Genomic DNA, 11,784 nt, shown 5'->3' on the forward strand with positions numbered 1-11,784 from the left:
GACATATCTGACCCAGAGTTTGTGTTGAATTTGTGGTAGGACTGTTTGTTCTAACCTTTGCATAACTGCCTCTGCTATGGGTCCCGAGATTGGTGTTCCCATGGGTGTTCCGTTGATTTGTTCGTATATCTGGTTGTTGAATGTGAAGTGTGTTGTGAGGCACAAGTCCAGTAGTTTGAGTATGCCGTCTTTGTTGATAGGTTCAGCGTCCTGGTTTCTTCTTTGTCTATGTGTATATTTCTGATGATGTCCAAGAATTCCTGTGTTGATTGTATAGAGTGTTTGGATCCGCTGACCAGGTGTTTCAGTTTCTGTTGTAGTTCTTTGGCCAGTTTGTATGATGGTGTCCCTGGTAGTGATACTCTGGGTCTGAGTGGGATGTCTGGTTTGTGTACTTTAGGTAATCCATAGAATCTGGGGGTGTTGTTGCTTTCCGGTTTCATTCTTTGTAGGTCAGCTCTGGTTATCTGTCTTTTTTTTGTAGATTCCTTAGTGTGTTATTTATCCTATTGGTGAGTTGTGGTGTGGGGTCAAATTCCTTCATTTGAGGTAGGTGTTGATATCTGCAAGTAGTTGTTGTGCTTTTTGGATGTAATCAGATTTATCTAGGATGTAATCAATCAGATTTATCTAGGATGACTGTCATTCTGCCTTTATCTGCTGGTAGTATGATTATGTTCTTATCGTTTCTTAGTGATTTCAGTGCTTCCCTCTCCTTAAGTACTAAAGAGTTTTTATTTTTGTGAATTTTATATGCTCTATGCTCAGGATGTTTTGGATAAATATGGGTTTTGTTGTGATCTGATGTTAACACATTCCGAGCATGTATCACTGCTCAATTTGTGTTATCTGTTGGATTTTTTTTCTCTTGAATAATGTAAGAATTTTAATGATACACTCTGGTTAGTTGTAAGTTTAATGATACACTCTGGTTAGTTGTAAGTTAGATGAGTAGTTAGTTGAGTTTTGTCTTTTTTTTCCCTCTCGGTATTTTTTTTCCTTGTTTGATAGATTTTGGTTATCATTTATTTAAGATTCAATTGTATATCAATGTTTATACTTGGGCCTTTTTTTGTTTTCTTTTGTAAACTTGTTAAAACATGTTAAAATTTTCAATAAAAATATCTAAAAACAAACCACTGCACCATAAGAGCTGTTCATCGACTGGGTGCAAGAATGTTACAAAAAATAAGTAGCAGCTGAAAGCCATTTAGCAAAATTATTTCTCATTGATTGGTGTCAACTAAATGTAATGCTGTGTTCACTCAGTACTACCCTTTGTTGAGGTACACAATGCATCACTGCCCACACGGTATTTCCTTTCTTCCTGATGGTGGAATATGAATGAAGTTTTATGCACACATTGTTCATTCACTGTGTCATACACCTGCGCACACATGAGTGCTGGGGAAAAATAAGCACTTTTGCTGTTAGGTGGCAGTGTGGGAGTTAGAGAAAAAAAAAATGCAGTCTGGCCAACATAGTAATCTCACGTGTACATTGTGAAATTATATCATGTACAACTCCAGGATCTTTTATGTTTTACATGCTCTAAATCGAAAACATGGAGAGAAAATATATAAATTAAATTACTATCAACAATTTTTATTCGAATAAAAACCAGTAGTTTAAAAAAAAATCAGAAGATACAAAACCACAGAACGGGAAAATAGACAAACTTCAGAAACAGGTCTTAATGTAACAAAGAAAACATGTTTAGAAGTTCACAATATACAAGTCTTTTTATTTATGCAGCCTCTTCTTCACCCTCCTCCTCAAATTCACCTTCATCTCCAACTGTAGCATCCTGATATTGCTGGTACTCAGAAACCAGGTCATTCATGTTACTCTCAGCCTCAGTAAACTCCATCTCATCCATGCCCTCACCAGTGTACCAATGCAAGAAGGCTTTCCTCCGGAACATGGCAGTAAACTGCTCAGAGATGCGTTTAAACAGCTCCTGGATGGCTGTACTGTTGCCAATAAAGGTGGCAGACATCTTGAGGCCTCTAGGTGGGATATCACAAACAGCTGTCTTAACATTATTGGGAATCCATTCAACAAAGTATGTGCTGTTTTTGTTTTGGACATTCAACATCTGTTCATCCACCTCTTTCATGGACATGCGTCCTCGGAAAATGGCAGCAACAGTCAGGTAGCGGCCGTGTCGAGGGTCACAGGCTGCCATCATGTTTTTGGCATCAAACATCTGTTGGGTAAGCTCAGGTACTGTGAGGGCACGGTATTGCTGGCTGCCACGGCTGGTCAAAGGAGCAAAGCCTGTCATGAAGAAATGCAGTCGGGGGAAAGGCACCATGTTCACTGCTAGTTTACGCAGGTCAGCATTGAGCTGACCAGGGAAACGCAGACAGGTTGTTACACCGCTCATGGTAGCTGACATTAGGTGATTCAAATCACCATAAGTTGGCGTTGTCAGTTTAAGGGTATGGAAACATATGTCATACAGAGCCTCATTGTCAATACAGAAGGTTTCATCAGTGTTCTCTACAAGCTGATGGACAGACAAGGTGGCATTATAAGGTTCTACTACCGTGTCTGACACTTTTGGTGAAGGCACAACACTGAAAGTATTCATAATTCTGTCAGGATATTCTTCACGGATTTTACTGATAAGGAGTGTACCCATGCCAGAGCCAGTACCACCACCCAACGAGTGGGTTAGCTGGAATCCCTGCAGGCAATCACATCCCTCAGCCTCCTTTCTCACCACATCCAGAACAGAGTCAATTAATTCAGCTCCATCAGTGTAATGTCCTTTGGCCCAATTGTTACCAGCACCACTCTGTCCTATAAGAAATAAGAGAAAGATAAATTTCTGTCTCTGCAATACAGTACATTAAGAGTTCGATCTCAAAACTCCATTCTATACAATATATATTCTGCTCAAGTTAGCCTAGGTTCAGGAAATCACTGGAATAGATTAATTATTTTAAACACCTCCATTGGAAATTGGCATTTTTATTAACTGGCACCTATGGGACCAGGAGCATGTCAGTTGGTCAAATATTCTGGTTGATCAAGAGGTCCACAAAATCAGTGTAAAAACACACAAAAACAAAAAAAAAAGAAATGCAGTCTGGCCAACATAGTGCATGGTATATACACATCTGTTATACTTTATTTACTACATAATTCACTTAAACAATAATGCAACTTTAACTCAAATAAAACCTATCAACAGAGAGCCTTCTCACTCACACCCTCAACTGACTACTCCAAGATCGTAATACAGGTATCCCCCAAAGTAGAGTGTTCCTACTTACATAAGCTGAAATAGCATAAAGCAAAGAAGCAATTACCATTAATGTATATGGGAAAAAACTTGAGCATTCCCAGATCCAAAAGAAAATGTACCAAATCATACTAAATAACACATAAAACCCAAAACAAACACTAACATATAGTAAACGCAGGAATGATTGAGATAAAGCACAGATGCTCACAGACAGTTCAAAGCTATGGTGTCTTGATGCTGAATGTAGTTCCCAAGGGAGGAGCTTGGCAGCATCACCCTCGCTGCTAGGGGTGCGTGCTGCTTCTGTAACAACTTACTGCAAACAGACGCCGAATGCTATTTTCGCTTTTCACCTTTTCTTGTAAATGCAAAAATCCTCTTCATATTTCCTTCCGTTAGCAAAAACAGGTACTAATTTAGGTCTTTCGAAAAAGTGAAGTGGTGTAAAGCAAACTTTTGAAAAATGGTGGATACCTGTAATACATGACTTACTGTATTTCAGGTACATAAGTTTTACCAGTTAATCAAGATTGCCATTGAGTATAGGAGTTGTGACATTATGCTGTGGTTGTACAGGATGTTGGTTTGAGTACAGTTCTAGACAACTGGCCACAGGAAGGATATTAAATTGGAGAGGATTCAAAAAAGATATAGAAGGATGTTGCTTAGACTGGAGGTTTTGAGTTGTAAGCAGAGGGTGGAATTTTTTTTCCATTGGAGCATACGAGGTTGAGCTGTGACCTTATAGAGGTCTATAAAATCATGCACGGAATAGGTAAGGTACATGGGGAAAAGATCTTTTCCCCAAGATGAGGGAGTTCAAAACTAGATGCACATTATGAAGGAGCGAGGAGAAAGATTTAGAAGGGATCTGAGGGGCAACCTATTTCTCACACTGGATAGTTTGTATGTGGAATGAACTGCCAAAGGAAGTGATAAATGAGGTACCGTGAATAGGACAGGCTTATTGGATAGGAGTCAAATACAGGTAAGCAGGACTAGTTTAGTTTTAGGAAACTTGATCTGCACAGATGAGTTTGTTCAAAGGGTCTGTTTCTGTGCTGTATGACTCAATAAGGTACCTGTTAAAACAGTCTGCTATAGCAGTATTTCCTCTTAGGCAATTGTTAATTGGAAAACCAAATTATAAGCTTCAACAATCAAGAAGAGCCTACTAATTTACAAAATTGAGAGAGATGGAATCAAAGTAAGAAGTAATTGATATACAAGTTAGGGAAAATTCTAGTTAATTTCAAACAAAATTAAGAAAGAAACCGGTTTTAATCATCACAAACAAACAATTTGGGAAGAATAAAGACTGCCAAAGTTAGATCTTCTCAAAGGACCATATAATTTTCATAAAACTCAATCATGCTCTAATCTCTTATCGTTTTCTTCATGAATACAGCAGATAGTAAACTGGATAGCAAAGGTCACTACTGTTGCTGTGCCTGGAATAGTTCAGCAGTTTCTGTAGAGTCTCCTGTTAATAAACCACCCATCAAGAAATACTGGAATAGCTGCCTGAATAAATAAGTTTTCAAAAGTAATTGTCCCATAACAATTAATGTCATTCAGCTTCAGGTTGTCAATTTCATGAAATCTTTACCTACCAAACACAAAGTTATCTGGTCTGAAAATCTGCCCAAAGGGTCCTGAGCGAACAGAATCCATAGTACCAGGCTCCAAATCCATAAGGATTGCTCGGGGTACGTATTTACCACCTGGTCAAAATATAAATTATAAGATACTGCAATGCTCATAACAAACAAATTACAGCCAATTATTTTAAACTAATTAATACCTGTAGCCTCATTATAATACACATTGATTCTCTCAAGCTGCAGATCACTGTCTCCATGGTAGGCTCCAGTGGGATCAATGCCGTGTTCATCACTGATGACTTCCCAGAACTAAAATAAAAGCAACAATAAGAATACAACCATCAAGTCATAAGAAATAATTAGAAGTAGCCTTTATTCTGTCTCCAAAATCTAAAAAACAATTCTACATCTTTATCATAGTGTAGCATCCACATGATTAATGATACTAGATACTGATTCTGGAATACTTGTGATAGTATATGTTTCAACAGTGACACAAAAGGCATCAATCTTGGTTAATGCTTGTGTTAAGCTTTACTAATTGTCCCTTCCGGAGAAACTTGTTTAATTCAAAGTTCAAACATGGGAATCCCAAAAAGTCAGAATAAAAAAGACTTTTCACCAATCTGGTTTATTTTACTCAATCACAGCAGATAATACTAGATACTAAAATATCTGGTCAAAACTCATTAGATGAAATGGCTGAAGAACTAGGACGTGGTGCACAATTAAGTACTGATGATCTGAATCTAATTATGATTCTTTCCTATCTGGGCATGGTTAAAGTATGCCTATGATGGGAACCATGTCAGCCAAACTTGGATGAAATGTTCCATGTTTTACACTACCTGTAAGTTACCAAAACTACAAACTATTAGTTGATTGTAAATCTTCATTTGTTTACAGCACAGGTCCATCTAATCCCATCAAGCAAATAAATTATAGCCCCAGTTCCTGAGGAACTCTCAACCAACAGCGAATTTCTAATTCTTGCAAAATGTAGACTGTAATGTTACGCTCAGAACATGGCAGCAATGAGGATGATTACCCAAAGGTCACATTGATATTATGTGACCACTCACAAAATGTAGGAATAGATTTCCCCATGAAGTTCTGTCAATTCAGGTCATCAAAAGCAAGGGCATTTCTTTTTGAAGGTACAAAAAGTAATTGCTGGAAAATCACAGGTCTGGCAGCAGCTATAGAGGAAATCAAAGTTAATGTTTTGGCTTCAACAACCTTTCTTCAGAAAGATGCCTTTTAATAAGTGTCAAGCTAACTCAATGTTAGATCAAAATACAATCAATCATTTGCAACACATGAAAAGTGAATTTTGCTGCTAGATAGACTGTACTCTAAATGGAGTCACAGGGAATGTGCAATGCATCAGCTCACATTATGGCATTTGTGCCTCATACCCCTCTTTGGGCAATGTTGTTTTTCAAGTGATGATTAATTACCATGCCATTTATCTTGGCAGTGTCAATAAATTGGCTCTTTTCTTTTGGGTGTGTATATAGATTTACCAGAATGGTGCCAGCATTCATGTCTTTATGTGGAAAGATTGAAATTCTTATCTTTGGAGCAGTGAAAGGCTTGGGTTTTCAAAATTGTTAATTTTGATGGAGAAAATCATAAGCATCTATTACTAGTTATATTTTCTTTAAATACAAAAAGAGTCTAGATTTGAAATGCAATGCCTGACAGGGCAAAAGAAGCAAATCAATGATGGCTGCGGAGAATGGGATAGATACTTCAAAAGAGAAAAATATGCACATATATGGGCAAAGAACAGGAAGTGGTCTTTCATGGTACACTCAAACGGTCTCCTTTAGTGCTGTACAGTTCAGATTTTATGGCTTAAAACCGGTCTGCTTCGTGCCTAAAAACACCAATAGATATAAACACTGTCCTTTCATATGACATTGTAAGTCTTCTAACAGGCTCATCACCATCAAAAACAATTCCAACCAAGGTATCCATATTGAATTATTACTCCTTGGCCTCTCTGCAGTCTTTGTCATTCAACTACAATGCCTTCTTTCAAAACTCTGATACATTGAGTAGTATCCTAGGACAGTCCATGCTTCGTCCTTCCTCCTTACTCAATTGCAACCATAGCACATCTAGATAATCGTTTCTAGCCTCAATCACTTCTGCACGGTGGTTAGGATTGCTGCCCCTCAGTGCCAGACACCCGGCTTCAACTTCCCACCTCGGGCAATCTTTGTGGAGTGTGCACATTCTCCCCGTGCCTGTGTGGATTTCCTCCAGGTGCTCCAGTTTCCTCCCACAGTCCAAAAGATGTGCAGGTTAGGTGAATTGACTATGCTAAATTACCCGTAGTATTAGGTGAAGGGATAAATGTAGGGGAATGGGTCTGGGTGGGTGGTTCTTTGGAGGGTCGGTGTGGATTTGTTGGGCCAAACGGCCTGTTTCCACACAAAGTAATCTAATCCATTTTTGATCCACTTGCCTTCATTGTCCCTATCAGGATTAGAGTGGTGGTGGAAAAACATAGGTCGAGCAGCAGAAAAAAAAAATGCTTCAGGCAGGAGCCCTCCATTTTCCAGCACTGCTCTAATATGCAGTCCTCACTTTCACCTTCACTAACCCTATGCTGGCACTAAGGCATGGATTAAGATAGTTTTATACTACTACCTTTCCTTCATTCTACTCCTCTGCAATGCAAGTCAATAATAAACCTTGAATGAGTCACAACTTCTTTCCCTCGAGCACTAGGAAGATAGCAGCCATCATTTTCAGCCCCTAGCCATAGACTCAAGTCTAAATAATACTGTTAACAACCTGCATGCCTTGTCCCACTCCAAGCTCATCTTCCAACCTCTATCTCAATGACCACCTATTTCTAGTCTCCAATCAATCAATCTTTAGCCAAATGCTGTCGAAATCCAAAGTCAGTCATAATTCTCCTAATAATCTCCAATGCCCTGTTTTCCCTCTGGTTATCAAAACCTTCTATTTTCATCTCTCTGTAAGCCTCAGTTTCACTTTCACTTTCAGCAAAGACCCCAGGATTCTATGACTCCCAAGAATATAAGCGTAAATAGGCCATTTGACCCCTGCTCCGTCATTCAATAGGACTGATCTGATTGTATCCTAATCCCTCTGTTGTGGCCCTGCTTATTTTAAATCAGCGGTCAATAGATTCAATGACATACCCTCCAGCTGTTCTCTGCGGAAAGAGAAAATCCTTTACCATTTTAAATTAAATACCCCGTTGCATGCGTCCCCTTGTTCTCGATTTACCCACAGGGTGAAACATCCTCAATATCCACACTGTCATGACCCCACCCCCCAGAAACTTATGCTTCAATAAGATCAACTCATTTATCTAAACTCCGAACACAGACCTGGGCTCACTCAACCTTTCTTCATCAAGCAAACCTCCTACTCAAGGCATCAGAAAAATGTAGTACTTCAGCAGCTGTATTAAAACCTCCCAATTTTTATACTTTTCCAATTGCAATACAAAAAATGAATCTTGTACCTGCCTTCATAATTACCTACTAACCTGCATGATTTCAAGTACAAGCACATTTGTATCTCAGTGAACTTTAGCATCCTGCAGTTTCTCCACTCCCAATTGATATTTTGCTTTTCCATTCTTCCTGCCAAGTGAACAACTTTAATATCACATTTGGACAACTCATTTAACTAGTTTATTCCTTTGTAGAATTTTGTCCTCAACCTGCTTTACAGGATCAAAAACAAAGTTGGCTACAACAGTTGCTCCTTTCACTTACATCATTAATTCAGCTCTAAGTAATCAGGGCTCCAGTATTGATCAATGTCTCACTCCACGTCAAAATGGATCCATTTATACCTATTTCTTGTTAGTTAGCATGCCCTTGTTCCCTATTAATGCCAAAAACCAGGTGGTAACCTTTTGTGTGGCTCTTTACTGAAATGCCTTTTGAGGATCCAAATTCATTTCATCCACGGTTTCTCCTTCAGCTGTCTAGGAGCTCTAGTGTGAAAACAGGCCCTTCGACCCAACATGTCCACACTAATTCTCCAAACAGTAACCCACCCAGACCCATTTCCCTCTGACTAATGCACCTAACACGATGGGCAATTGAGCATGGCCAATTCACCTAATCTGCATATCTTTGGACTGTGGGAAGAAACCAGAGCACCTGAAGGAAACCCATGGGGAGAATGCACAAACTGCAAACAGACAGCCACCCACCCAAGGCTGGAATGGAACCTGGGACCCTGGTGCTGTGAGGCAGCAGTGCTAACCACTGAGCCACCATGCCACCCCTAAGCTTGGTTCTTACCCAAATCAAAGCTAGTGTAGTTAGTAGATATGATTTCCCTTTCTAAATTGGATTTCTAAACTTCCTGTTACAAGCTCATAACTGATGATTGCATTTTGCCCAATTAGTGATGCAGGTTTAACTGACCTGTAGTTTTCTACTTTGGAAAATCATTCTGTAGATCTTCAAAAGGCAATCAGTACGGTTTCAGAATCTGCAGCACTCGAGTATGACAAGCAACAGAGCCACAATCTATGTGAACACTTTTGGAAATTAGGATGAAGACCCTCAGGTCCAGGGAATTGGTTCTATTTTTCCTCTAATATTAGTATTTTTTAAAAATCAGCCAACCATCACTATAAAAGACAATCTGTCTCTTCCTATCAATTCTGCACTATTACCCTCTAAAGTGACCAGTGCACAGCTTTGATTAAATATTACTAAAAGCATCAACCATCTTTTATATTTCATGCTAAGCTTTTAATCTTTGATTAATTTTCAGTTTACTGAAGATTTAGCATCCAGCAGCAAGTTACAGGAAAGCATGACTCCAACAGTTCCATTTGAAATCACTTTATGATCTTTATTGTCCATGTGGGAAAATGGAGGTCAAAAACATGTTAAGAACAATAGCATATACTGGCTGAGGACCACACCAAAGCATTAACTTTTAGCAAGAGCTATGTCCCACTAATTGATTTCATTTCGAATGAAATAATGAGATTTTAAAATTTCCACACATTAAAAAACTGTACTTTGATTAGATGCAGCTCTGAATGAACAGGGTTCAACTGCTGAGAACAATTAATAGGATCTGAACCAGACTCCTAAAGATGAAGCTTTGGCTGTTATCTTGCCTACATTTGATGTCAAAGTTAACAGCAGAGATCCCATCAGGCTCCTAAAGACGCTGACTGAAGTTTAATCTCTCGATTCTGTTTGAGTAAACCAGGCCAGTAATCTGAAGGGCAAACGGATCCGAAACGTTAAGGCTCAACGATGTCGCGGAGTGATCGAGAGTCAAGTGGTACTTGACAAGTTTAAACAGGTGCCTCCTTTTAAGATGACGACAAAAGACTGAAACAGTAGACGTTTGGCTCCACGTCGCACTCGGTAGACTCACTGTACAGAACGTGGCGAGAGCCCCACGTGGATCGCCAACGCGAGAAGACGCACCACGTGACGAAGGCAGCGCACGAGATCAGCTAACACGCCCCCATCAAGCTCGCGCATGCACACGTGACGCCCATCTTCGCGCGCTTTTTAACGGCCGCCGACTCAAATTCAACCGTCACCCAGACCTCACAACCCGGAGCGTCCCATACCACCATCCCTAACACTGAAATCACACAGCCACCTCCACCCGAAAACAGGAACCTCAACCGCACTGAGCGCCTCAAGTCGCCACAATCCCGCCCCGAAAAGCAGGGAATTTTGTCTAGACTCAACCTCCGTCCCCGACCTACGGTACTTAATCCGGGACCGTCGACGGGTGTCTCAGACAACTACCCCATTGACGGCGCCTCAAGCACTCTCCGAATAGTCAGTTACCACAGCGTATCACTATTAACGAAAAGGGAAGCCTAGGTGGCTACCTCTCCCCACTTCGAGTAAGACGCCCCATTTACCCCGGGCGGACCCCTTGGGCTATTTCGCCATCCCGTCCCTTCACTGCCTGCCTGGGTGACCCTAATACAGACCTTGGCTCCGATCTGGTTGCCACATTGGCCTGCCTGAAGGTGCACAATCTCTCTCATGTTTCTACCTCCGCCCTAACCTCTCTACTTTCCAGGGAACGATAAACTGACAACAGCCGCTTGCGCTGCTCTTTTATAGAGCGGCTGCGTCACCGCCGCACTCTCTATTGGACCTTCCGACGGATCGATAATTCCATTGGTCTATCCTGATGTCAATTAGATTGCGTTCCGATAGGTTTCCGTCTGTTGGCCGATTATTGGTTCCCTCCAGGCTGAAGGGGGCGAGGTCACGGCCCACCCTCGTGCCACTGGGGGCGCGAGGCTGGCAGGTCACATGTTTGGTAACGTGGTTTTGGACTGTCTTTGAGCGTTGGAAGGTGTTCATGTTCTACATTGTAGGTAAGGTCATGTGAATCTGAAATTGAACATTTAATAATGTTGGAAAGCTTTGTCTGCATTTGTGAAAAGCTAAAGGGTTTGCATTTTAAAGCTCAGGTGCTGCCTGTCGGTCTATGAGGAGAAAGTGAGGACTGCAGATCAGAGCTGAAAGTGTGTTGCTGGAAAAGTGCAGCAGGTCAGGCAGCATCCAGGGAACAGGAGAACCGACGTTTCGGGCATAAGCCCTTCTTCAGGAATGAGCAGGGTGTGCCAAGCAGGCTAAGATAAAAGGTAGGGAGGAGGGACTTGGGGGAGGGGCGTTGGGAATGCGATAGGTGGAAGGAGGTGAGGGCGAGGGTGATAGGCAGGAGAGGGAATGGGGGCGGAGAGGTCGGGAAGGAGATTGCAGGTCAAGAGGGTGGTGCTGAATCTGGGGATTGGGACTGAGATAAGGTGGGCGGAGGGGAAATGAGGAAGCTGGAGAAATCTACATTCATCCCGTGTGGTTGGAGGGTTCCTAGGCGGAAGATGAGGCGCTCTTCCTCCAGGCGTCGTGTGGCCAGGGT

The 11,784-nt window shown here is 41.1% G+C and overlaps 1 protein-coding gene across 1 annotated transcript; it reads right to left on the bottom strand.

Moving 5' to 3' along the window:
- Positions 1 to 1,087: 1,087 nt before the first annotated feature.
- Positions 1,088 to 10,929, bottom strand: LOC122564705 (tubulin beta-4B chain-like). Its single transcript, XM_043719821.1, has 4 exons — positions 10,844 to 10,929; positions 5,061 to 5,169; positions 4,870 to 4,980; positions 1,088 to 2,808 (listed from the first exon to the last, which is right to left on the bottom strand). The coding sequence occupies exons 1-4, from the start codon at positions 10,898 to 10,900 to the stop codon at positions 1,748 to 1,750; spliced, it is 1,338 nt and encodes a 445-aa protein (XP_043575756.1). The 5' UTR covers positions 10,901 to 10,929; the 3' UTR covers positions 1,088 to 1,747.
- Between the last annotated feature and the right edge of the window lie 855 nt (positions 10,930 to 11,784).

The sequence above is a fragment of the Chiloscyllium plagiosum genome, chromosome 30 (genome assembly GCF_004010195.1).
Source record: "Chiloscyllium plagiosum isolate BGI_BamShark_2017 chromosome 30, ASM401019v2, whole genome shotgun sequence".
Lineage (NCBI taxonomy): Eukaryota > Metazoa > Chordata > Chondrichthyes > Orectolobiformes > Hemiscylliidae > Chiloscyllium > Chiloscyllium plagiosum.

What these genes read in the sequence shown, in the direction of transcription:
- LOC122564705 (XM_043719821.1), bottom strand. Translation starts at nt 10,900, where the DNA reads ATGAGAGAGATTGTGCACCTTCAGGCAGGCCAATGTGGCAACCAGATC. An exon ending in GCAACCAGATCGGAGCCAAG is followed by an intron (nt 5,170 to 10,843) that starts GTCTGTATTAGG and finishes CTTTTATTTTAG; the next exon opens with TTCTGGGAAGTCATCAGTGA. An exon ending in GTATTATAATGAGGCTACAG is followed by an intron (nt 4,981 to 5,060) that starts GTATTAATTAGT and finishes TATTTTGACCAG; the next exon opens with GTGGTAAATACGTACCCCGA.